The following is a 26,767-nucleotide window of genomic DNA, read 5'->3' on the forward strand; positions in this document are numbered from 1 at the left end:
GAAACGTCAGCTTTCCTGCTCCTCTGATGCTGCTTGGCCTGCTGTGTTCATCCAGCTCTACACCTTGTTATGTCAGATTCTCCAGCATCTGCAGTTCCTACTACTCCTAACTCCCCAAGTGGCTTTGTGTCAAATTTTGTCTATCCCTGCAAAGAGTCATACAGTGATACAACATAGAAACAGGCCCTTCGGCCCACCTTGTCCATGCCAACCAACAAACTACACTAATCCCATTTACCTGTACTTGGTCCATAGCCTACCATGCCCTGGCGTCTTAAATACTCATCCAGATGATTCTTAAATGTAGCTACATGATATAAATAAAGTTTGTTTTATAAACATGCAAGTTTGTATGGTGATATCATTAGGGTTGGGTGAGGATTAATGGAAAATTTGCTCTGGTAGATAAGTGGGGTGTTAACTGCCGGCGTTCTAGTCTCTACGCTACATGATAAAATGTTGCCTGCCTTTCTCCGGCGAGGCCGGCGTTAAAGAGGGGTGGTCTCTGGGACCCAGTGGAAACCTCGGTGGGAGGTCTCACTTGCCTGGTTCGAAGTTCAGCCTTTAAATAAACCTTACAAGGGAACTTTGTTCATCCAGCTTTCCAGAGCTTTCCAGCAGACAGCAGCACTCAGGGGGCTTTAGCCGAAGAACCAAAAGGACTAGGAAATCTCGGAGAGTTAGTGAAGGAGAGCAGGTGAGAGACTGTATGAAGAGTTATATCCCGTCTGGGCTGCACTGTAATGGGACAAATGAATGCAGCAGGTCAGTCACTGTCCAGTTACACGGCCGCAGCTATTGGGAATGAAAAGTTAAGGGACATCAGAAGTTTGTAAAACTTTTTAAATTTGTTTTAAATCTCTGTGCTGCCATGGATAGTCGAGGGTTAGTCAGGCTGCCTGTCTTACTGCACGGAATCTTAAACAGTCTTTGAAGTAAAATGCCCCAAAGTTGGACAAAAATATACATAATTTTGTACTTGGAAAGACTTTGTATTTAAAGCAAAACTGGTCGCTACGTAGCTGTGTTCATGTTTGCTGAGACAGTGTATCAAATTATTTGTAGCAAATTATCTAATGAAATTGTAAATAATAGCAATATATTCCAGCCTTAACCCGAATGTAAACCACGCGTCTCCTATACTTTTAACTGCATCTAATACCTTCATATTATGACACCCAATATGAATGTAAAATAAACTAGGATTGAGCTTATTTTTTGGTGTGCTCGTCAGAACTTTTCTGAACAAATAAGACTGTGCAAATTCTTTGATTCTCTTCCTTCCCCCGCCTCCCAGGGAGGAAGGGGAGGCAAATGGGGGATAACGTTACAGAAAGAATAGGCGAGACAAAAAGATCTGGGCAAAATCTGGCAAATAATCCCTTGGAAAGTTTTTTTTTTCTTTTTAAACTTGCAAACGTCCCATTCAGTCAAATCCGAAGAGTTGTTTTATTTTTAACTTTGCTTTTCTTGCATCTTGATGGTCCAAATTTTGAAATCCATAATTTCAGACAAGAGAGGGGGGGGGGGGGGGAGGTGTGGGTGGGGTTTGGAAGGAATGTATAAGGAAATTTCCAGACGTTTCGAAGAATTTGTCCACTCTGGCAACATCCATTGGCTGATTTTTTTTTTTCTTCCCTTTCCCCCACCCCCTCCTTTTTTTAAAAAAAAAATAAATCAGGGGGTAAAATGATTTCCCCACCTCACCCAAACCGGTCCGAACTCGCATTCCCCCATCCTGTTTGAAGTACTGGGGATAAAGTATCCTGTACTTGATTTGTTTATTTTCTTTCAGAATGACAAAGGCAAAAGTTGACATCACTTTGACAAAATTTCAAGGTTAGACCTTCTGATATTTATCCCTTTATTGTGTTTTCCCTCTTGTGTGTGTGAAGAATGTCATTGCATTTCTACCAGATCTTCGACTTGCTGATTTTTCAGTCTAAGGAAAGAGACCAGAACAGATTTCTCCGCCCCTTGAAATCTCAGCACTGCGGGGCAGTGATTTCTTCCAAGTTAGGATCGCGGCCAGAACCTCTTTTTTTTTTCCCCCGGTCTCTGTGTGCGTGCTGAAGGAGAATGCGTTCCTGCTGGAACATGAAAATCGTTTTGATCTGCGCTTCCTGTTGCATTCCACAGCCGAGGCCCCTGCAGTGGGGAATGTTGGATCTGAAACAGACTGTATTCCCATCTGACAGTCCTTTTCGTTTCAATCTTCAGAGATGAGGAAAGAAAGAAAAGTTGGATTTTAAAAATCTCAGCCTTGCCGTCCAATTTCCCCCAATCCCTCCCCTCCTCGATCTGTAAGCTCCTCCGACCCTCTGTTCCTCCGGTTCAGGCCAGTTACACAGTATCCCCCAATTTTAATGGTTCTCGGTTTTTTTAAAAACAAACCGCTCGGAGTTTTATTTTACATTCTCTAGTTAAACTCTAGCTCTCTACTTCTTTGAGCAACCTCTGTGACCCGGATTTTTGAGCCCTTGCTCCCGATCCCGCCTTCACTGGCTCGGTGTGAAGTGCGATTCCGATAGCACTTGTGTTCTACGCGAAGGGCGCTATATAAATGCAATTTGTTATGGGACTGGCTACCCCGCCCCGCAGTCACAGAGACAACGGCTGCAGTCGGGATGACCAGTTGAGTTGATTTAATTTTATTTATTTTCAGCCGGCTCAGGAATTGAGGAACTGTAACTAAAACTGAATGTGTTTGTCTCCTCCAAAGGGAGGGCGGATTGCTGGCTGAACGTCTTCTTCCCAGCACCTTGCAGAGACTATCAGGATAGATTCCTCTTTGTTCTGTTTGAGGAGGATGTTAGAGCCGAAGGGCCAGAGCTGTACGCTCCCTAGGCTGCTGGCTTTCTCCTTGAAGCTTTGTTGAAAGACGGAAAGTTTAAATCTGGGTGTGGCCAGATCATTGCCTGGCGTTGCCAACTTGCCTTGGAGTTGGGAAGGAAGTAACGTGAGAAGAAACTTTCAAAATAAACTCTGTCATTCAATTATTTGCAAAAAAAAGAGCAGTGGGCAGGAGGAATTAAGGCCTTTCTGTCTGACACTCAATTACCCAGTTACTTTATAAAGATTCCAATTGCTTTAAAATTAGCTTTTTAGAAAAAATACTGGAAACCAGAATAGGCCATTTGGCCCTCTAAAGAAATTGATTCAGGAGCCATGCACGTCGCAGTGACTAGGCCAGTTATTACACATCTCTAGTTGCCCAGAGGACAGTTAAGAATTCATGAGAATCCCTAATGTGTGGAAGCAGGCCATTCGGTCCATTGACTCCACACTGATCCTCTGAACAACATCCCACCAAGACTCACCACCACCCCTGCCCCCGTAACCCCACATTTCCCATGGCCAATCCACACAGCCTGCACGTCCCTGGACACGATGGACAATTTAGCATGGCCAGTCCATCTAACTTCTGCATCCTTGGACTGTGGAAGGAAACCCACACTGACACAGGGAGAATGTGCAAATGCTGCACAGACAGTCACCCGAGGTTGGAATTGAACTGGAGTCTCTGGTGCTGTGAGGTAAGTGTGCTAACCGCTGAGCCACTGTTCTGCCCTAAACCACATTGCAGTGGATCTGGAGTTATATGTGAGCTAGCCTGGGTAAGGATGGTAGATTTCCTTCCCTAATGGACATGGGTTTATACAACAATCGGCAATGATTTCATGGTCATCATGAAACTCTTAAATTCCAGATTTTTAAAAAAAATGCCATGGCAGGATTCAAAACCAGGTCCCTGGAAGGTCTCCTGCATTTGTAGACTAATAGTCTAGTTGTAATTCCAATAGCCTATTGCATCCTCGAGCCTGCTCTGTCATTCAATTTGATCATGGCCAGTCCTCTATCTGTTAGTGCCACAATGCAGCTTTCTCTCTTTATCCTTGACAGCTTGAAAATCTTTCTAAAAAGCCATAGGATATGGGCATTGCTGGATTTTCTACCTTTTCCCGAAATCCCTTCAACTAAGTCATTTTATCAAGCCGTTTCAAGGACAGTTAGGAACCAGCAAGATTGCTCTCTGGGTGCTACATGGAGTCACATAGGCATATTGAAATAACTCAGTGCAGGCTGGTATCCCTTTATTTACACGTGCACAGTACATGACACTGAGCCATCTAACACAGGCAACACCTAGATTGAAGAGAACCTCTGACACTCCTGTTTATATCTGTCAGCCAGGGCTCCCTGATTGGAACTGTTAACCTGGACCAATTGGGGAACTCATGTTCTGTGAGGCCCACCTGGCTGACTTTGTTCCAATCACTCCAGGTAACATGGCGGGTTTCCTTTGCTAAAGGACAGTAGTAATTTATTGTCTTTTTAATATACAGCTCAGGGAAGGTACGCTGAACTCATTTCGAGATTGAAAGGCTTATCTCATGAAGATCGGTCAATCAGTTTGTTCTTGTGGTTTAGAAGAATGTAAGGTGATCTTTTTTGAGAGAAGTAAGACTCTGAGGGGACCTGACAGGATGGATTCTGAGAGGATGTTTCCCTTTTATAGGAGAGACAAGAACTAAGGGATACTTAAGAACAAAAGAACTAGGCTCAGGAAAAGGCCATTCAGCCCCTTGGGCCTGCACCACCACTTAATACAATCTTGGCTGATCTCCTCTCAGCCTCAACTCCACTTTAGAACATAGAACAGTACAGGCCCTTCGGCCCATGATGTTGTGCCAAACTTTTGCCCTAATCCCAAGGTCTATCTAACCTCCACCCCTACCTTATACTGTCATCCATATGCCTATCTAATTGTCTCTTAAAAGCCCCTAATGAGGCCAACTCCACTACCCTCTCTGGCAATGCATTCCATGCCCCAACCACTCTCTGAGTAAAAAACCTATCTCTGACGTCTCCCCTATATCTACTCCACTTGCTTTAAAACTATGCCCCCTCATAAAAGCTACCTCCACCCTAGGAAAAAGTCTCTGGCTGTCCACTCTATCTATACCTCTGATCATTTTGTACACCTCTATCAAGTCACCTCTCATCCTTCGTCGTTCTAAGGGGACAAGCCCTAGCTCTCTCAACCTTTCCTCGTAAGACCTTCCCTCCATTCCAGGCAACATCCTGGTAAATCTCCTCTGCACCTTTTCCAATGCTTCCACATCTTTCCTGTAATGAGGCGACCAGAACTGGACACAATACTCCAGATGTGGCCAAACGAGGTTTTTGTATAGCTGGAGCATAACTTCACGGCTCTTGAACTCGATCCCTCTATTAATGAAAGCTAACACATCATAAGCCTTCTTAACAACTCTATCCACCTGGGTGGCAGCTTTCAGGGAACTGTGAACATTAACCCCGAGATCCCTCTGCTCCTCCACACTGCCAAGAGTCTTTCTGTTAACCCTGTATTCTGCTTTCAAATTTGTCCTTTCAAAATGAATCACTTTACTGATTGCTATCTGTAATCCTTCAGCCTGTTTCTAATCAAAAATCTGTCTCCTCCTTAAATTTATGTGGGTGAAGGAATAAGAGATGAGGAGAAAGCTATTTCACCCAGACAGCCAGGAGCCTGTGGAAGTCCCTTCCCCAGAGATGATGGGGCTGTGCCACTGAATGCATCTAGGCCTGAGAAAGGTTTTCGGAAATGGAGTCCAGGGTTATTGGATCAACCATAGTCTTATTGAATGGCAAAGCAGACCAGATGGGCCAAATGGCCCATTCCTGGTCCTAACTCCTGCATTCGTGCAGGCATCCACAATGCGTTATGCACCATCAGCACCATATTAACCACAATCAGAAACCTGATGGCCAGGCATGTCCCTCAATCTACAATTACCATCAAACCAGGGGATAAGCCCGGTTCAGTGGAGAGTGCAGGAGGGCACGCCAGGGGCATACCTAAAACTGAGCTGTTAACTAGCCTACTTGCATGCAAACAGTGGAAGCAGAAAGCAATGGAGAAGGTTGAGTGATTTTGCAAAGTTAACCATCAAAAATACTTGGACAGCACTTTCCAAACGCACAACCACTTCCATCTAGAAGGACAAGGGCAGCAGATACATGGGAGCACCATCAACCTGCAAGTTCTCTTCCAAGTCACTCACCATCCTGACTTGGAAATATATTGCCATTTCTTCAGTGTTGCTGGGTCAAAATCCTGGAATTCTCTCTCTAAGGGCATTGTGGGTCTATCTCCAGCACACGAACTGCGGTTGTTCAAGAAGGCACCACCGGAGCAACTTGAGACAGGCAATAAGTGCTGGCAGAGCCAGAGAAACCCATGTCCTAAGAATGAATTTGTCTTTCCTTCCATGTTGTTGGAGCACCGTAAGCCCATCTATAGAGATTTAGTTACAATAACATGGTGTGGTTTGTGAAATTAGACTTTGCTGAAATGTGACGTGTTGTGGGAGAAGTACTGTAGGGATGGGCTTCCCTCACTGGCTCTTACCCACCCACCCAGCCTCCCCCTGCAATGAACTCTGAGACAAGCAGGACCCTTGGGAGCACTCATATACAGAGGGATTTTTGGGGAGCATGTCCACAGTTTTTTGAAAATGCTAACACAAGTGGATAAGGTTGTAAAGAAGGCATATGGCATGCTTGTCTTCATCAGGCAGGGAATTGAGTATAAAAGTTGACAAGTCATATTGCAGCTGTGTAAGACTTTAGTTAAGTTACATTTGGAGTATTGTGCACAGCTCTGGTCACCACGCTATGGGAAGGATGTGGAGGCTTTGGAGAGGGGAGGGTTAACAGGATGCTGCCTGGATTGGAGTGCATTCTTTACAAGGAGAGGTTGGACAAACTTGGATTGTTTTCACTAGAGTGTCAGAGGCTGAAAGTGACCTGGTAGAATTATATAAAATTACTGGAGGCATGGATAGGGTGGATAGTTGGAATCTTTTTTCCCCACGGTGGAAATGTTAAATATTAAGGAGCATTGGCTCAAGATGAGAGGGGGAAGGTATGAGGCAGATGTGCACGGCAAGAGGGTGGTAGGTGCCTAGAATCAGCTGTCTGGGGATGTGGCACAAGCAATATTATAGCAATGGTTAACAGATATGTAGACAGACACATGAACAGGCAGGGATTAGAGGGATACAGACTATGTACAGGCAGATGGGATTAGTTTAGAATGGCATCGCGGTCGGCAAAGACATGGAAAGCTGAAGGGCCTGTACTAGTGCTGTACTGTTCTGTTTTTCATATGATCTTGTTCTCTTTACAATGGGACTGGCCAGTCAGTCAATCACTGGATTGCAGAATACAGGGTTAAAGGAAAGATTCTTGGCAGTGTGGAGGAACAGAGGGATTTTTGGGTTCATGTTCACAGTTCCCTGAAAGCTGCCACCCAGGTTTATAGAGTTGTCATGAAGGCGTATGATGTGTTAGCTTTCATTAATAGAGGGATTGAGTTCAAGAGCCGTGAAGTTATGCTCCAGCTACACAAAAACCTGGTTCGGCTACATCTGGAGTATTGTGTCCAGTTCTGGTCGCCTCATTACAGGAAAGATGTGGAAGCGTTGGAAAAGGTGCAGAGGAGATTTACCAGGATGTTGCCTGGAATGGAGGGAAGGTCTTACGAGGAAAGGTTGAGAGAGCCAGGGCTTTTCTGTTTAGAACGACAAAGGATGAGAGGTGACTTGATAGAGGTGTACAAAATGATCAGAGGTATAGATACAGTGGACAGTCAGAGACTTTTTCCTAGGGTGGAGGTAGCTTTTATGAGGGCGCATAGTTTTAAAGTGAGTGGAGGTAGATATCAAGGAGACGTCAGAGGTAGGTTCTTTACTCAGAGTGGTAGGGGCGAGGAATGTATTGCCAGAGAGGGTAGTGGAGTTGGTCTCATTAAGGGCATTTAAGTGGCTATTAGATAGACATATGGATGATAGTATAAGGTAGCAGTGGAGGTTAGATAGACCTTAGGTTTCGGGTAAAAGTTCGGCACAACATCGTGGGCCGAAGGGCCTGTACTGTTGTATGTTCTATGTTTATTGAGTGATGTTGTTCAGGGGATAAATATCAGGCGAGATCTACAGTGCTGGATCTGTGGGGAGATGCTCAACAGTAGCATAGGTCATTATGGAGTCTAAGAGCAGCTGAGGACGTGGTTATTATAGTGGAATTGAGAGACAGGCATTTGGAACCAAAACCTGCATTGTGCGCACGCACGTGTGTGCACGTGTGTGTTTGTGTCCCTGTGTGCATGCATATTGCTGTCTGCGTGTCGCAGTGCATTGTGCATGCATATTGCTGTCTGCGTGTCGCAGTGCATTGTCCATGCTGATGTTTCCTGAACCCAGTTTGTTAATTCTCTGGTCAGTGAGTTGCTGCCTTTGACTGCTGCAGCTTTGTGGTCTGATTACAGGCCAGGCGCTGAGAGTGATTATTTGTAAAATAAAGGCAGCCTCAAATGGATCCAGATTTCCAGGCATGCTCTCAGGCACAAGAGAAGGTCCCTCCCCCGTCCAGCTGAGGATTTGCCACGTAGACAGATGCTCAAATCAAGGACAGAGTTATCGGGAAAGTTCTTTGAGACCCACTTCAAACATTCTCTTGCTAGTGTAGATCTGTTGTGTTTGAGATGGCTCTCTCAAGCAGTGTCTGAAAAGCCCTCAAATCCAAGATAGACTGTATTCACAGTTTCCTCCTTGTATTTACTACTTCTCGTTTTTCTTTAAATTTCATTCTCCCAATGTCTCTTCTTTGTCCTGAAGTGGGCTTGCGGGCTATAGCTTCGTGGCTGCAGATCTGAGTGGTCACTCTCTTTATCCAGGGCCTGGACAGTTCTTTCAGTATTGGGACAGTCCAGAATTGTATCGTGCTCTTTGTAAGTCTTTGTAAGTACACATGCAGACAATTTTGTGTGTGCAGACATATACACAGATAAGTGTGAACTTCAATAAAACCTGCACCAAACCTGTTCACCCATTTAGTCAGAGCTCTACCTTTTCCTAATCAATCACTATTAAAAATTTTCATCCTTGCTTTAAAATGCTTCGCTATTTTCGTAATCTCCTTTAGTCCCACTGTCATTCAAGATCTCTACATTCCATCAGTTCTGACCTGTTGAGCTTCCCTGATCTGAATCACTCCGCCATCAATGGCCATCACTCCATGCCTGGAGTTCCTTTCCTAAGCCTGTCACCATTTCTACCTCCCTTGCCTTTTTTTGAGGGATTCCACCTTTAAAACCTACCTGTTTGATCAAGCTTTTGAACATTTTTGACCTCATCTTATTGGGCTTTGTGAACAATGTAGCTCTGTGATTCCGTGTCAAGAGGCTTGGTATGTTCTATTATAATAAGTGTCATAAATGCCATTTTGGAACATACACCTATATGAAACCAACATGCATACACAGCCATGTATTTGCACACAATATGTGCACAAAAACATGTATGACCGCACACCCCTTCTTACACAGCTCATTGGATAGCGAAAAGTAGCTACAAATGACAGCAGTTGGTGTGTCACTCGGTACCAACAAACCATTTAATAGCTGAAGGAATTCACTAATGCAAGTTTAATCTGCAAATGAAAACAAAATGCAGGAAATGCTCAACAGGTCTGGCAGCATCTGAAGAGCGAAACAGTTCATGTTTTTAAGATTGACCTTCCATTTCAGATTTCCAGTGTCTGCAGTATGTCTTTTCAATTCGATTTGTTTGGTATTCCTTGCATCAACTTGTTTGGTCCCGTGTGTGCCTGGGAAAGAGCACGATTTATGGTGCAGTTGTGATATCTGCCCTAATTTCAGACGCTGAGAACTCTGCACTGCTGTCTGCATTGAGAAGGGAGAATCCCCTGCATCTTGCATTTTAATGTGGTTGCTTAAAACCCTGCACTCGTCAGCAGGTCATTTGCAAATTTGAGCCCCAGTTCAGATTTTCGGCAGAGAGCTAGCACTCAGTGCAGAGGGAATGCCGCATTGTTGGAGGGATGGTGCCGAGGGAGCGACACGCTGTCGAAGGGAGGTTACTATGGAGCATGGCAACAGGAGTCGGCTACTCTCATGTCCCCAAGGTTTTAATTAGGCATTCTGTTTCTTTTCTTTTTGCAGGATTATGGCGCCCCCTTCTACTGGAACCATGTGGGTAGGCAAACTGCTGGTCGTCACGCTCCTGGCCGTTGTCGCAGTGGCTGAGGAGAAACTGAGCGAGCACACTGCTGCTCTGGCAGATAGCAGCATCAAGCTGGGTCTGAGCCTCTACCACACCATGGCCAAGGACAAGGGCGCTGAGAACATCCTCCTCTCTCCTGTGGTGGTCGCCTCTTCCCTCGGCCTGGTGTCCCTTGGTGCCAAGGAGCCGACAGCCAGTGAGGCCAAGGCGGTGCTGGACATGGGCAAGGTGCAAGATGACAAGCTCCACTCGGCACTGTCCCAGCTCCTCACCGAGGTCAGCAATTCCACTGCGCGCAACGTGACCTGGAGGATGGGCAGCCGGCTGTATGGGCCAACCTCGGTCAACTTTGCCGATGACTTTGTGAAGAAGAGCAAGAAGCACTACAATTACGAGCCCTCTAAGATCAACTTCCGGGACAAGAAGGGAGCCTTGAAGTCCATCAATGAGTGGGCGGCAGAGACGACTGATGGCAAAGTTGCCGAGGCAACCAAAGACCTGACAAAAACCGATGGAGCTATGATCATCAACGCCATGTTCTTCAAACGTAGGTGGCTTTCCTAAAAGGGGGAGTGGGAGGGAGCAGGCAGAGACAGTAGGAAAGTCACTGGATCATTCTGTCAGAGGCTCTGATTGTCTGCGACCACAGGTTTCAAAGCCCATCACAGCAGCCAGTGGGATGTTGATTCGGTGAATTAAATCTGGAAGCTTGGTTTGGAGCTACACGGTTTGCCTGGTTTCTTGGCCGTGTGACGCCACCAGACAAGCGATCCAAATGTCCAATACTCCAGGGATATGGGGTACCACGGTAGCTCAATGGTTAGCGCTGCTGTCTTGCAGTGCTGGGGCCCCAGACTCCATTCCACCCTCGGGCAACTGTCTGTGTGGAGTTTGCACGTTTTCCCCGTGTCTGCGTGGGTTTCCTTGCACAGTCCAAAGATATGCAGGTTAGGGTGGATTGGCCATGGGCTAAATTACCCCGTAGTGTCCAGGGATGTGCAGGCTAGGTGGGTTAGCCATGTAAAATGCAGGGTTACAGGTTAGAGGGTGGGTCTTGGTGGGATGCTCCTCAGAGGGACATGTGGACTTGATGGGCCAAATGGCCCCTTTCCACACTGTAGGGATTCAGTGATTCAAATCCCACCATTGCAGCTGGTGGGACTTAAATTCAGTTTGTAAATCTGGCGTTGACAGCGTATCTCCATGATGGGGATCATGACAACAATGACTTTTTGTAAAAACTCATCTTATTCACTCATATCCTTTTGTTTTGAGAGGGGAAGAATCCTGACCTGGTCTGACTGACATGTGATACCAGATCCATGGCAATGTGGTTGTCTGTTAAGTGCCCTCTGAAATCACCCTGCAAGCCTCTTGGTTCATGGGCAACTAAGGATGGGAAATAAATGCTGGTCTTGCCAGCAATGCTCACATCCTATAAAAGAATAAATAGATCACAGTAGTTTGGATATTTTTTGGTTTGAACCTGTTTGCTCTTGACCAGGCAAATCATTCACATTCTCCTGTTGTTTACTTTGTGTTCACAGCTCACTGGGATGAGCAATTCCATCACAAGATGGTGGACCAGCGCAGTTTCATGGTGAGCCGGTCTCTCACGATTGGGATCGACATGATGCATCGTACAGGTAGGTCTCCACCTCCCGGCTGAAGCTTGAGCACTCTGGTCACTCACAGTACTGAGGGAATACTTCACTGTCGGAGGTGCCATCCTTCAGATAAGATGTTAAACCACAGCCTCCTCTTCCGTATCAGATTCCATTGGAACTAGTTTTAAGAGAAAGAGGAATGTTCCCTGGTCAATATTTATCCCACAATTAGTAAAAGGTAAAGTCACCACATCCCATTGTCTCATTATAAAGACCGAGACAGACGATTGGTGATGTTTTAACCTGATGGTCAACACGCCTCAGGCTAGGGGTAAGGTTGACCAGGCAGGACCCACACTGTTGATGAGGACTCTGCATCACATACCAGCCATCCAGCCGACTGAGTGAACCAACCCCATCCCTCAATCGACTTTCTTTCACTTAACAAAAGGACACTAATTATCTCAGAATTATTTCTGAAGAAGGGTCCCGACCCGAAACGTCAGCTTTCCTGCTCCTCTGATGCTGCCTGGCCTGCTGTGTTCATCCAGTTCCACACAGTGTTATCTCTGACTCCAGCAGCTGCAATTCTTGCTGGCTCACTAATTATCTCTGTTTGTTTTAAAGCAAATCCCTCAATCGACATCACTTTGAAACAAGACTAATTCTTGAATTTTTTTTTATTCATTCATGGGATTTGAGTGTTGCTGGCTAGGCCAACGTTTATTGCCTATCCCTAATTGCCCTTCAGAAGCTGCTGTTGTGATCCACTGCGGACCATGATCCCATTGCTGTGTGTGTGGGGAGTTTCCTTTGTAAGTTGGATGCCCCATTTCTGACACTACAGCAGCAGCAATGCCTTGAGGTGGATCAGAAATCCATTGGGTCACCCTACACAGATGGCAGTCACAACTGGGAAGCAATCACTGACCTCTGGAGGCTGATCGTTGTTTGGAAGGGCATTGGAGGAGGACTTTCTCGGAATGAGAGATAAGACATAATCGAGGCTGAGTTAGACAAACCTTTGATCAACAAGGGAATCAAAAGTTGTAAGGGATAGCCAATAGGAGTTGAAGCCACAATCCAGTCATGATTATATTGAATAGTGGAGCAGATTTGAGGGGCTGAATGACCTGCACCTGCTCTGAGTTGCCTTTAGCAGCCTGTGCTGAGTCTTTGGAAGAGTTGGGCCAATGAGCCCTATTTACTTTTTCTTCCTCTTTCCTCAAGTCCTGGCACTGTTGCTCCTTCAGGTATTTATCCAGCTCCTAATCAAAGGAACAATGAACCTGCTTCCACTGCCCTTTCCAGACAGCGCATTCCAGATAACAACAGCTCACTGCCCAATAATCTTCCTTCTCTCCCCTCTGCTTCTGTTGCCAGTTACAATAAACCTATGGTCCTCTGTTTCTGGTAACGGGAGGGCTGGTAATCCGAGGTGATGGCTTATTGGTGTTAAAACTCGCCTGGTAATCCAGAGACCCAGGTAGTGTGCTGGGGACCTGAGTTGAATCTTGCCATGGCAGCTGTTGGAATTTCAATCCAACAAAAATTTGGAAGTAAGACTAGTGATGACCATGGAATTGGAGTCAATTGTTGGGTAAAGCCTATCTGGTTCCTAAATGTCCTTTAGGGAAGGAAATCTGCCATCCTTACCCAGCCTGGCCTACATGTGGCTCCAGACCAACACTGGTTGACTCTTAACTGCACTAAAGTTTTGGAGTAGATTTGTAGCTCGGGTTGTGGGTGTTGAGGTTGGTTGGCTCGCCGAGCTGGTTTCTTGTTTCGCAGACGTTTCGTTACCGTGCTTGGTAACATCCCTAGAGCAACCTCTGATGAAGCGTTGGTGTGTTTTCCCGCCTGGTTTTTAAACTCTGGGGTCCGTTGAGATGGATTGCCTCACTTCCGGGTTTCCTCCGTAGTGGAACATATATGGGGTCGAGTTAATTGTGTTTATTAATAGCCTGCTTCGTGGATTGCCATGCTTCCAGGAATTCTCGTGCCTGAGTGGCTACAAAAAGACACGACCAATACTCCTTCATCTCAATCCACATGAACGAGGAGAACCACGACTTCGACTGGGACAACACCAAGATCCTGGGACAGGCTAGGCAGAGACAAGCACGAGAATTCCTGGAAGCATGGCACTCCATGAAGCAGGCTATAAATAAACACATTTAACTCGACCCCATATACGTTCCACTATGGAGGAAACCCGGAAGTGAGGCAATCCATCTCCATGGACCCCAGAGTTTAAAAGCCAGGCGGGAAAACACACTGACGCTTCATCGGAGGCTGCACTGAGGATGTTACCAAGCGCGGTGAGGAAACGTCTGCAAAACAACAACCCAGCTCGGCGAGCCAACCAACCTCAACATCTTAACTGCGCTCTTGTGCCAAGAGGGATAAGCAATAAATGACAGTCTAACCAGCGATGCTGACATCTTGTGAATTAATTAAAACTAATTCCTGTGTTGATGGATCAAAACTCTCATTTTTAATTTGTTTCTCTCCTGCTTAGGTCTTTATAACTTCCATAAGGATGAAACCAACCAGGTGAATGTGTTGGAGATGCTCCTGGCCCACCAGTTATCCAGCATGGTCTTCATCATGCCATACCATGTGCAGCCTCTGGACAAGCTGGAGAAACTGCTGACCAAGGAACAGATCAAAACCTGGCTGGGCAAGCTTCAGAAACAGGCTGTCGCCATCTCCTTGCCAAAAGTCAAGCTGGGGGTTAGCCACGAGCTGCAGGTAAAGCTAAAACCACAGAGCAAGAGCTTGTGATTGTGGAGCATCCTCCACCACCTCAGGAGGGAATCTCAGCAGCCCATTAGCACACTACAGAATCCCACAGACAGATCTCCTGATGGTGATCAGGTCATCTGTCTTTTTGTTAAAAATTCATTCATGGGATGAGGGCATCACTGGCCAGGCAACATTTATTGTCCATCCCTAATTGCCCAGAGGGCAATTAAGGGTCAACCACCTTGCTGTGGGTCTGGAGTCACATGTAGGCCAGAGCAGGTAAGGACGGCAGTTTGCTTCCCTAAAGGATGTTAGTGAACCAGATAGGCTTTCCCTGACAATTGGCAATGAATTCATGGTCATCATTAGATTCTTAATTCCACAAAGGTTTACTGAATTCAAATTCTACCATCTGCCATGGCAGGATTCGAACCTGGGTCCCCAAAATGTTATCCGGATCATCATTCCAACGATAATACCACTAGGCCATTGCCTTCCCCGGCAATAATGTAGCTTGAGCAGATTTTTCCCTTGCCCCTCTTCAAAATGGAGGACATGGTTTAAAGCCTCATTCAGAGGACTGTGGTTCCGACAATGCAGCACTCCCTCAGTACTCCAGCTGCAGTTTCAGCTTGAATAGGCTCTCCAGCTCTGGGATGGGATTTAGATCCATAACCATCTGACTGAGAGGCTAAAATGCAACAACCGCCAGCCCACTGCCTGCTCTGCACCAATTCTGTGATGCCATCTATCATATAACATACGGTTGGCCAGGCAATCTCACAGTCATTCAGGACTCTTAGTAAATCCTGGATAACAAAGTGGCCAGGCAGCAATTGGAAGGGGCTCTGTAAGGATCAGAGCAGGCTTGTTAGCCAGTATTAGCCTCCAGTAAAATACTAGAAATAGGAGTAGGAGTAGGCCATTCAGTCCCTCATTCCTGCTCCCTAATTCAATATGATCTCTCTCTCCCTCGGTTCCCTGAGACTAAAAATATTGTCTATTCCAGCCTTCAAATATATTCAACAATAAATGTGCACAATCCTCTAGAGTAGAGCATTTCAAAGATTCACAACCCTTTGAGTGAAGACATTTCTCCTCATCTCAGTTCTAAATAATCAACCCTTAAACTGAGACATTATTTGAGATTCCCCAGCTGTAGGCTCCCTCAATGAGGTCTCCTGTCATTTGACCAAACTCCAGAGACTGTCAACCCAGTTTAATGGGTCATATCATTAAAGAACCCTTGCATTCCCAGGGATGAATTTAATAAATGTTTACTGTACAAGCCCCAATGCAAGTAGATCTTTTTAAATGTGGAGAGCAAAAGTGTACACAGTCCTCCAGATGTGGTCCCACTAGAGCCCTGAATAAATGAAGCAGTTTTAGTTTCCATTTCAGTTTTACCTTGCAGTAAGCAATAACATTTAATTAGCTTTCCTAGTTGCTTACAGTCCTATGTGTTAGCTTTTTCCAATTCATGCACTAGGATCCCACTGCATCTTGGAGCTCTGCAACCTCACGCCAGTTTGTTTATTTGTTTTCATTTTAATTTCGGGTCATTCCCCCTCTCTCTCTTTGTTACTCACTGAGGAAACAAGGTGATGTGTTTTCCAAAAGATGTCTTGTTGCAGCTATCCAAGACATTGGTAAGGCCACATTTGGAGTACTGCATGCAGTTCTGGTCACCCTACTAAAAATAAGGAGATTATTAAAGTAGAAAGAGTACGGAAAATATTTTCTAGGAGGTTGCCTGGACTGGAAGGTTTGAGTTATAAGGAGAGGCTGGATAGACGGGAATTTTTCTGTCGAGTTTAGGAGACTGAGGGGTGACCTTATAGATGCCTATAAAATCATGAGCAGGCATAGATAAGTTAGCCAACAGATTTTCCCCATAGTGGGGGAGCCTAAAAGTACAGGGCATTGGTTTAAGATGAGAGAAGAGAGATACAAAAGGGTCCAGAGGGGTAATTTTTTTCACACAGATAGTGGTGAGTGTCTGGAATGGGCTGCCAGAGGTAGTGGTGGAGGCAAGTACAGTTTCTTTGCATTTAAGAAACATTTTGGACAAGTACATGGAGGGATATAGCCCAAACACAGGTAAATGGGTCTAGATTAATTGTGAAAACAATTACAGTATGGACAAGTTGGGCTGAAGGGCCTGTTTCCATTGCTGTAAACCTGTGTTTCTCATCAATAGATTCATAATGTGCTCATGGGGTTGAAAGGGTTAAGTAATGGGGACGGGTTGCAGAGAGCAAATTGACATTCCCCTATGTTAATGTGGTGAGGGGCACTGTGTGGTTTTGAAGATAATTTGAAGATTCGACCGGTTGGTTACGAAGTCCTCCCTTGCTGGGAGGATCTGTTTATTTTCTGATTCGCTGTAACATACCGCCAAAACAGGAGACTGAGGAGTGAACTAAGTGAGGCGTTCAAAAATGCCTATCAGATTCAATAGAATAGACACGAAGAAACTATTATACCGATTGGGGCAACACTGAACAATGGAACATAGTCTTAAAGCTAGGCCACTCGGTGTGAAATCAAAAGGCACTAATTCAGACACGAGGTGTGGAAGTCTGATTCTTTGTTCCTTCGGTAATGGTGGGTCCCTGTTTCACTGGGTCAGTAGATTAGTGGAATAGAGATGCAGATGGAGCTGAATGGTGGACAATGCTGGTGGAGCTGACTAGCTGACTCCCCTGCTCCTGTATTGGCTGGCCATGACTAATGATCCATCTTTATTCTGCACCTAGAAACATCTGGCCAGCATTGGTCTGGCCACAGCGGTTGACAAGACCAAAGCCGACTTGTCGAAGATCTCTGGGAAGAAGGACCTGTACCTGGCCAATGTCCTCCACGCTGCTGCGCTAGAATGGAGTACAGATGGAAACCCCTATGATGCGTACATCTACGGGCGGGAGGAGCTGAAGAACCCCGAAATCTTCTACGCCGATCATCCATTCTTCTTCCTGGTCAAGGACAAGAGGACAAACTCCATCCTCTTCATTGGGCGACTGGTGAAGCCCGAAGGCAGCAAGATGCACGATGAACTGTAGCCACTGAATGGTTTCGGTGCTGAAGAATGTAGCTGATGCTCAAATTGCAATGTGTCTTTAAGTTGTTTTTTTTTCCCCAAAAAAAAGTCAACTATTCTATCTTGCAGATTTGACATCCTGTCTTTGGGTTAGAGCGTTAGGTGTTTTAGAGAATGACCATCTCCAATTGCCCCTTTTGTTGGGATATTGTCAGCCTGTTTGTCCCAAACCCCCGTCTATACATTGGTTGGGCTCTCTGGCTCCAGTGAAATTGTATTATTGCTTCCACCTCTCAATGTTTGTACTTTCAGCCATTAGCAGGAATAGGATCAAACACGATATAGAATCAAATCAAACTAAAAGCATAAGAACAGGCCATTCAGCCTATCTAGTTTCTGCCAGCAGGTATGCCCTCCCCAAGAGTCTGCTCCTACTCTTCTCAGTCTCCCCCATTCATTTCTCCTTCCTCTCTCCACCCACCTCCCCTTTAAATGCATTCCTGTAATCCACCTCAACCACTCCATTTGCATTCTAACTTTTCCCTGAGTAAACACGTCCTCCCTGAATTCCCAATGCATTCTTTAAGTTGATGTCCTATACTGTTTTGACACAATGCGTTGACCACTTCTGGAATTTCTTCTTGTCCATGGGATGTGGATGTCATTGGCTGGGTCAGCATTTGTTCTTCAGATTTAATTGCCCCATGAGAAGGTGGGGGTGAGCTGCCTTCTTGAACCGCTGCAGTCCATGTGCTGCAGGTTGACCCACAATGGCCTATAGGGAGGGAATTCCAGGATTTTGACCCAGTGACCGTGAAAGAACGGTGATATGTTTCCAGGTCAGGATGGTGAGTGGCTTGGGGTGGATCTTGCAGATAGTGGTGATCCCATGTTTCTGCTGCCCTTTTCCTTCTAGGTGGAAACCGTCATGGGTTTGGAAGATGCTCTCCAAGGATCCTTGGTGAATTTCTGCAGTGCATCTTGTAGATAGTACACACTGCTGCTACTGCATGTTGGTGGTGGGTAAGATGCCAATCAAACGGGTTATTTTTGTCCTGGATGGTGTCAACAGCGATTTTTAATGTCCATCTTTTCTCAGGGAGTGCAGTTTCAAATTCTCATCGAGTGGCTGTGACTGGGAACAGTTTGAACATGGTCAGCCTGTGCAGTGGCCATCACTGGAAGCTGATGTGTAGTTTTCATTCGCATTCAGTTGGAGCTGAGCAATTTGTACGTTATAAACACTGGGTGATGTGTGAATCTATTAGAGCTGGAAGTTAGCTGAGGTGACTATATATCAGTAAATCAGTCTAGTTGCACCACATGGAGTACGTTACTTTGAATTATCAGAGCAGACTTCTGGCTTATGCTCCCCGCTGACCTCCTTCCAACTTATTTCACCTCAACCCATCACCCTCTCTTCTGTGTGTTCATTGAACTTTCCTTTAAATGCACCACATCCAATTCCCTTCAGTGCCTTCATGGGATAGAAACTTCCATGCTCTGGCTCCTGAATTCCCTTTAGAATGAATCTTATGAGTTCTGGACCCCACTATGAATGCTTTGCTGAAATGGTACTGAGGTCTGCAGTAAACCTGGCAGGAACTCCAAGGTACTCTGTCCAGTTGGAGGAGAGTTATCCCCCAAACCATTTAAAAAAAAAAAAAAGTCAAAAACTGACCATGAGAATGTCACCTGCCTGGGCCATGTTGAAAGTCTTGGGGAGAGAGATGATGGGCGAGATCCAGCTGATGAGATTGCATCGCTCTTCAATTCTTAGCCTGATGCTGCAGGTACTCAGTTCCTGAATGGTTTTTTTCCAATTAACTGCAAACCTGGCTCAGTATGAACTGCGTTATATGCATGGGTGGTATCCCAGAGGTGTTCCCGTAAGAGCTGGTGGGTTCTTATACATGCCACTTGGAAAACGGACTTATCTTAGTGGAGGTAGTGTGTTACTGTTCACTTAGCCTGACTTGCTATGGTGACATGGTGTAGTCTGGAGCTGTAGATAGTGATAATAGGGGCACCAATGGTCTTCTCATGGCACAACTGGCCTGGAATCTTCCCTGCTGTTACCACCTGCTGTTGGTGGGATTTGTAGTTTGGCACTCAGTCTGGTTGGTTGCAGGCCTTGAACCCAGAGCTCCTGGAGCAGAAGCAGTGACACTACCCACTGCACCAAACACCTGCTATAAGGAACACCAAAACCTGTGCAAATCAGTTTGTTGTCAGTAAGTAACAAAACTCTTGCACGTTAGCCAGCTTGTGTAATACTACTCGGACAATCAAGAATGAGGCTGAATTGGTTTTTGTGTTGGGAGCAGTTCATGTACGTCTTGAACAGGGGTTTGGTGATGAAATATCTCATCGAAAAAGTTCTTTCATTGATCTACCCATCGACTGACTGTGGATTTACTCATGTTACAGAATTTCTTGGCCACACATCTGTGAAGATGGTTTAGTGGTGACTGTTACAACATTTGTGTGAAACCACTTTTTGGTTATGTTTCACAATAAAAATTGAAACGACAAATTGCCTTTCGGTCTTTGTTCCTCCTCAATGAGAAGCTGATCTGAAGATATCATGTGGGGACATGGTGTTTGCTAGGGAGAGGTTTAAGTCATTTGGCCCATTGAAGCCTGCTTAAATCTCAATAATAATTGTAAATGAAATTATTATTCCCCCTCAACCCCAGCCCCCACCCGGGCTGATCTGTGTTCTAACCGCTTATCCTTAATACCTTTGCTTAACAAAAATGTACCTGTCAGGTTTAAAATTAACGTACGATCCAGCACGCACCGTCGTTTTGCGGAACAAAGTTCCAAACCTCTTCTAACCTTTGTGTATAGAAGTGCTTCCTAACGTCTCTCCTGAATGAAAACAAAGTTGCTGGAAAAACTTGGCAGGTCTGGCAGCATCTGTGAAGGAAAATATAAAGTTAACATTTCAGGTCCAATGACCCTCAAGGCTCTGAGGAAGGGTCACCGGACCCGAAACGTTCACTTTTTTTTTCCTTCACAGATGCTGCCAGACCTGCTGAGCTTTTCCAGCAACTTTGTTTTTGCTCCAGATTTACAGCAGCTGCAGTTCTTTTGGTTTTTATCTCTCCCAAATGGTCTAGCCCTAATTCTCAGGCTGTCGTCCCCAGTTCTAGAATCCCCAACCAACGGAAACAGTTTATCTTTACCTACCCAATCTTATCTTGAAGACTTCAATTTGATCATCTCTTAACCCTCTAAATTCTGCCCACATACCTTAACTCCTGAAGTCCAGGTGTCATTTTTCATAAACCTATATTGTATTCTTTTCAAAGAATTCCTCAATCTTCAACTTGAGGAGAACGTCTCTTACTTGGAATGTGTATGCCCTCGTTCTAGTCTCTCCCAAATGGGGAAACAACCTCATGGTATACACTTTGCCAAAACCCCTCAAAATACTTACTGTTTCAATCAGGTAATTCTTTTCTGAGGAAGAGTCAAACTACAAACTAGTCTCTTTGTTAAGTCTTTTTCTCCCTCCGGAGATGCTTCTGTACCTGTTGGGTTTCTCCAGCATTCTCTGTTTTAAATTCAGAGCTTTATTCTAAACTCTAGACCAGTTCAAACTTTCCTTCTGATAATCCCAATCTCTTTGTATTCATTTCATCAGAATTGGGGGACAGACTCTTGAAGTGATAATCGTGAACTTTACCCAACATTGTTCGGAGATTGCTGCTCCTTACATTATATAGCACAGCATGTAGTATCATCAACTATTCATTACAATGAATTAATAAGACAAAAATAGGCCATTTATATTCTACAGAAGCCACTTCCCACCTGTACTATTTTTGTATTTCCCCCACTGGGATTTCCTACGACATATTAAATGCAAGACAGGATTCCTGGACAAAGCATGGCCTAATTAGGTACAGTCAGCATAGCTTTGTGTGGGACAGGTCATGTTTTACTAACTTGATTGAATTTTTAGAGGAGGTGACGAAAGTAATCAATGAGGGTAGAGCAGTGGATGTTGTCTACGTGGATTTTAGTAAGGCTTTCGACAAGGTCCCTCATGGTAGGCTCAACCAGAAGATTAAGATGCATGGGATCTACAGTGACTTGGCTGCTTGACTTCAGAATTGGTTTGCCCTTAGAAGGCAGAGGATAGTGGTGGAAGAGAGGCTGGAGGTCTGTGACTAGTAGTGTTCTGCAGGGATCCACACTGGGACCTCTGATGTTTGTAATATATATAAATGACTTAGATGAAAATGTAGATGGGTGGGTTAGTAAGTTTGCAGATGATACAAAGATCAATGGAGTTGTGGATAGTGTAGATGGTTGTCAAAGGATACAGCAGGAAATAGATCAGTTGGAGATATGGGCGGAGAAATGGCAGAGGGTGTTTAATCAGGGTAAGTGTGGGGTACTGCACTTGAGCAATCAAATGTTAAGGAAAAGTATAGTTAATGGCAGGACCCTGAACATGATTGATTGATGTACAGGGGGATCTTGGGGTTCAAGTCCATAGCTCCCAAAATTGGGCCACGCAAGTAGATAGGGTGGTAAAGAAGGTATATGGCATGCTTGCCTTTATTGATTGGGGAATTGAGTACAAGAGTCAGGATGTCATATTGCAGCTTTGTAAGATTTTGTTTAGGCCCCACTTACAGTATTGCCTTCCATTCTGGTCACCACGTTACAGGAAGAGTGTGGAGGCTTTGGAGAGGTTGCAGAAGAGGGTTACCAGGATGCTGCCTGGATTAGAGGGTATGAGCTATAAGGGTAGGCTAGAAAAACTCAGGTTGTTTTCTCTGGAGCAGCAGAGTCTGATGGGAGACTTGATGGAAGTCTATAAAATTGTGAGATGCATAGATAGGGTTGACAGTCAGAATCTTTCTCCCAGAATTGAAATGCCTAATGCTAGAGGGCATGCATTTAAGGTGAGAAGGGGAAAGTTCAAAGGAGATGTGATGGGCAAGTTTTTTTACACAGACAGTGGTAGGAGTCTGGAACGCATTGCCGGGGGTGGGGGTGGGCGTTGGTGGAGGCAGATATGATAGGGGCATTTAGGGGACTTTTAGATAAGCACATGAACATGCAAAGAATGGAGGGATATGGACCAAGGGCAGGCAGAAGGGATTAGTTTAATTTGGTGTCATGTCCAGCACAACATCATGGGCCGAAGGGCCCATTCCTGTGCTGTATGGTTCTATGTTCTAAAATAAGATAAAATAGAATAAACCAAACTATTTACATAAAACATATATTTAGTTATTTCAGAACACATGACAAAATATGATCACGTTAGTCCCAATAGCGTTCCTTTGCAGTACTCACACCAGAGAGAATTTTCTTCCTTGTCACATCTATAGGGTTTAATTTAATCCAGCTTCAATTTCTGGTCTTGAGAATCTGCCACATCCATAACTCTTCATGCAACTGAGCTTGGATAATCTTAGCTTCAAATAATCCCATCCGGGTTTCAACCAAACATTTCTGGTTTGAACTTTGAAACTTAAGTCCTTTCACTGAAATATCCTATTTCTTAACAGTTCGAAATGATCACCATTCTTCTTAGACCTTACACATACAGTTACATCTAACCTAACCTCTAACCTCTGCTAACCTAAAAGCAAAAGGGCTTTCTTCAAAGTATGAGTGTTACCCTAACTCAAAAATGTAACAAGTTCCAGAACCTTCCAACTGAAACCTAAGGCATCACACTGTTTACTAACTCAAAGATGACAAAATCCCATTATACTTTCTATAATACTGTGTTTGAAAAGAAATCACCATGGCTACAGAAATGTTTACACTCCTTCATTGATATTAGATCAAACCCACATGCCTCTCGTTCAAGATCCAAACTCTTAACATAAATGATGTTAAAATCTATATGAATCACAAACCTTACATCGCAATGCCGTTAAGTGGATGCACCAAGTTAACATGGAGTAGATCATGACCTCCTCCCTCAACAAAATGCATTCCCAAGGGTGGAGCAGTGCCACACTAAGCTCAAGGCTGGTCTGAAGATCTAACAACTCAGAGCACCTTAACAGAACTGCATCAGTGTGTAAGGGACGTCTGTTTATAACCAAAATAGTCCGATGATCCAAAGACTATGAGATCCTTGACAAGAGCAACACTGAGGTAAACCTAGTAAGCCCCTGCCATGAGAAGAACACTAACTGCCTGTCCCTTTGCCAGGGAATTATAACTTCCAGGGGAGCCATATGCCATGGGCCAGAAACACGTTAATTCACCCTTCACACTGGAGAGTCACCTCTTGTTTTACTAAATTCTAAGGATACAAGCACAGCCTACCCAATATTTTCTCATAAGCCAACCTGCCCATTCCACATATGAGTCTATCTGTCAGGTATTACATATGGGCAGAACAGGATAAAGAGAAACTGATCCCATTGGCACAAGAGACAAGAACCAGAGGACATTGATATAATTTAATTGGTGACAGAACCGGAAGTACATGTAGGAAAATGTTTGAATGCAGTAAGTGTTTAAGGTTCGGAATGCACTGCCTGAGAGAGTGGGCGAGGCAGGCTTGATCCTCTCTTTCAAAACAGCATTGGAAAAGCGTACAAAGGGTAAAGCTAGAAGGAAAGTGTGAGGAGCGTGGATTGGTTAGACAGTTCTTGCAGAGAGCCAGTAAGAGTTCACTGGGTTGAATGGCCTCCTGCTGTGCTGTAAATAGTCTACGATTCTGTATGTCCTGGACAATGAGTTTTCAGCCAACTGATCGCAGCAGCAGAAAACTGTGCAGCACACACTATACCAACTGCAATTAAAGCTGCGACGATTACAGCACAGTGCAACATTGAAAAGCAATTAAAGGTTGGAACATTCCAGTAAACAAGTTGAAGAGGGAGGCAGGCAAAAATGAAAGCGTTGCAATGTCATGGAAATGAGTTAGAAATTATCCATGTCCAAAGATCAGAGTGTCCGAATTCAGATTGCTCAGTCTTACTGACCCCCAGGATGATGGCAAACGCTAAACAGGTAAAGCTGACTCTGTTATAGAGTCATAGAGTCATACAGCACCGAAACAGACCTTTTGGTCCAACTAGTCCACACCAACCATGTTTCCAATCCAAACTAGACCCATCTGCCTTTGCCTGGCCCATATCCCTCCAAACCTTTCCTATTCATGTACTTATCCAAATGTCTTTTAAATGTTGTAACTGTACCCACATCCACCACTTCCTGTGGCAGTTCATTCCCACACACGAACCACACTCTGTATAAAACAGTTGCCCCGTATGTCCTTTATAAAACTTTCTCCCCTCACCTTAAAAAATATGCCCCCTTGTCTTGAAATCCCCCACCCTAGGCAATAGACCTTTGCTATTCACCTCACCCATGCCCCTCATGATTTTATAAACCTCTATAAGGTCACCCCTCAACCTCCTACACTCCAGTGAAAAAAGTCCCAGCCTATCCAGCCTTCACTCCCGGCAACATCCTGGTAAATCTTTTCTGTGCTCTCTCGTTCCCATAACAGGGTGAGCAGAACTGCACACAGTACTCCAGAAGAGGCCTCACCAACGCCCTGTACAATCTCAATATAATGTTCTGGAAGAAAGCTGAGATTTCAGTGATTTTGAGGCATGGATTACTTCTCTTTTTTTTTAAATTTGCTCATGGGATGCTGACATCACCGACTTAGCCAGCATTTACTGTCCATCCCTAAGTGCCGCTTCAACTGAATGGTTTGCTTAGCCACTTCACAGGTCAGATAAGACTCACACATCAGTCAAACCAGGTTAGCACAGCAGATTGCTGTCCTGAAAGGAAACGAGTGAACCAGAATCAATCAAAAATGATTACACAGTTGTCATTAGAAAAGCTTTCAATTTTGAAAACCAAAAGCACTGCGGATGCTGGAAATCAGAAACAAAAACAAAAATTGCTGATAAAGCTCAGAATGTCTGGCAGCATCTCCATAGATCTCTCTCCACAGATGCTGCCGGACCTGCTGAGCTTTTTCAGCAGTTTCTGTTTTTGTTTAAACTTTCAAGTTTTACTGAATTGAAATTTGGTGGGATCTGAACCTGTAGTGATTGTGATGAGGTCAGCCAGGTGGACCCATAGAATATGAGTTCCCTGATTGGGGCTGTAAACCTGGTCCAATCAGTGAGCCCTGGCTGACAGATATAAACAGGAGTATCAGAGGTTCTCTTCACTCTAGGAGTTGGCTCTGTGTTAGCTGGCTCAGTGTCATGTACAATGCATGTGTAAATAAAGGGTGATGTGATGTGATACAGGTCTTCATGGAGTTATCTCAGACCTGTGTCTCCAGAACATTAGCCTGTGGTTTCTGGTTTACTGGTCCAGGCAACATTACTTCTATGCCACTCTGCATTCTCTTCTGTGCACTACAAGGTTTACCTTGAACTCCAGGGGGATAGGACAGAAGGACGAGAAAGAACCAGAGGTGTTTGTGGCGATAACGGGTTTTAATTACAAACTGTCTTCATTTGCATTGCACATCTATAGCTCAGCAGCACCCCCCTGTGATGGTATGAAGGGAATTGTATCAGTGCCTCAACAGTGTGGACTGAGGTGGGATTCATCATAGAGTCACAGAGATCTACAGCACAGACAAGATCCTTCAGCCCATCATGTCCATGCCAGTCAAAATGACTACCTAACTATTCTAATCCCATTTTCTAGCATTTGCCCATGTGCCTTTGGCATTGCAACTGCACATCTAAATACTCCTTCTCTGTTCTGTGGCTTTCTGCCTCTACCACCCTTATAGAGGGTGGAATCACAGGAGATGTCCAGTAGAGCCAGGCTGGACTTTGGGAGTAACTTGCTGCACCTTTTATGTATCTGCTGGGCAGACAGGGGAGTTTTTCACCAGACAGCAGTCGGGGATTATAGTTCTTTATTCACTTGTGGAATGTGGGTGTCACTGGCTGGGCCAGTATTTATTGTCCAAACCCAGCTGCCCGCCTTGAGAAGTTGCTCCTTGAGAAGGTGGGGTTGAGCTGCCTTCTTGAACCACTGCAGTCCATGTGCTATAGGTTGACCCACAATGGCCTTAGGGAGGGAATTCCAGGATTTTGTCTCAGTGATACTGAAGGAATGGCAACATATTTCCAAGCTCATTAAATGCCTTATAAATGGCACAACTCACATCATTATTGGAGATAGTAGGAACTGCAGATGCTGGAGAATCTGAGATAACAAGGTGTAGAGCTGGATGAACACAGCAGATCAAGCAGCATCAGAGGAGCAGGAAGGCTGACGTTTCGGGCCTAGACCCACCC

The 26,767-nt window shown here is 44.9% G+C and overlaps 4 protein-coding genes across 9 annotated transcripts in view; 1 reads left to right on the top strand and 3 right to left on the bottom strand.

The window, feature by feature from the left end:
* Window positions 1-26,767, bottom strand: part of dgat2 (diacylglycerol O-acyltransferase 2) — a 659,593-nt gene that overhangs the window by 538,885 nt on the left and 93,941 nt on the right. The window lies entirely within an intron of this gene.
* Window positions 1-26,767, bottom strand: part of LOC109928510 (kelch-like protein 24) — a 393,202-nt gene that overhangs the window by 294,835 nt on the left and 71,600 nt on the right. The gene's annotated exons all lie outside the window — the stretch shown is intronic.
* LOC109913774 (glycerophosphodiester phosphodiesterase domain-containing protein 5-like) overlaps window positions 1-26,767 on the bottom strand; it is a 309,738-nt gene that overhangs the window by 232,093 nt on the left and 50,878 nt on the right. The gene's annotated exons all lie outside the window — the stretch shown is intronic.
* Window positions 529-18,230, top strand: LOC109938784 (serpin H1-like). Of its 2 annotated transcripts, XM_048598467.1 has the most exons (6): window positions 529-697; window positions 1,796-1,839; window positions 10,031-10,638; window positions 11,639-11,737; window positions 14,220-14,452; window positions 17,206-18,230. In XM_048598467.1, the coding sequence occupies exons 3-6, from the start codon at window positions 10,035-10,037 to the stop codon at window positions 17,506-17,508; spliced, it is 1,239 nt and encodes a 412-aa protein (XP_048454424.1). In that variant the 5' UTR covers window positions 529-697; window positions 1,796-1,839; window positions 10,031-10,034; the 3' UTR covers window positions 17,509-18,230. The 2 variants fall into 2 exon arrangements, with proteins under 2 accessions (XP_048454424.1, XP_048454423.1); XM_048598466.1 differs by lacking the exon at window positions 1,796-1,839 and having other exon boundaries at window positions 531-697.

This window comes from Rhincodon typus, chromosome 6, assembly GCF_021869965.1.
Source record: "Rhincodon typus isolate 14 chromosome 6, sRhiTyp1.1, whole genome shotgun sequence".
Classification (NCBI taxonomy): domain Eukaryota; kingdom Metazoa; phylum Chordata; class Chondrichthyes; order Orectolobiformes; family Rhincodontidae; genus Rhincodon; species Rhincodon typus.

Excerpts from the sequence above, each read along its gene's own strand:
- LOC109938784 (XM_048598467.1), top strand. The coding sequence starts at position 10,035 with ATGGCGCCCCCTTCTACTGGAACCATGTGGGTAGGCAAACTGCTGGTC. Across the intron at positions 10,639-11,638 it reads CAACGCCATGTTCTTCAAAC|CTCACTGGGATGAGCAATTC; the intron begins GTAGGTGGCTTT and ends TTGTGTTCACAG. Across the intron at positions 14,453-17,205 it reads GGGTTAGCCACGAGCTGCAG|AAACATCTGGCCAGCATTGG; the intron begins GTAAAGCTAAAA and ends TTCTGCACCTAG.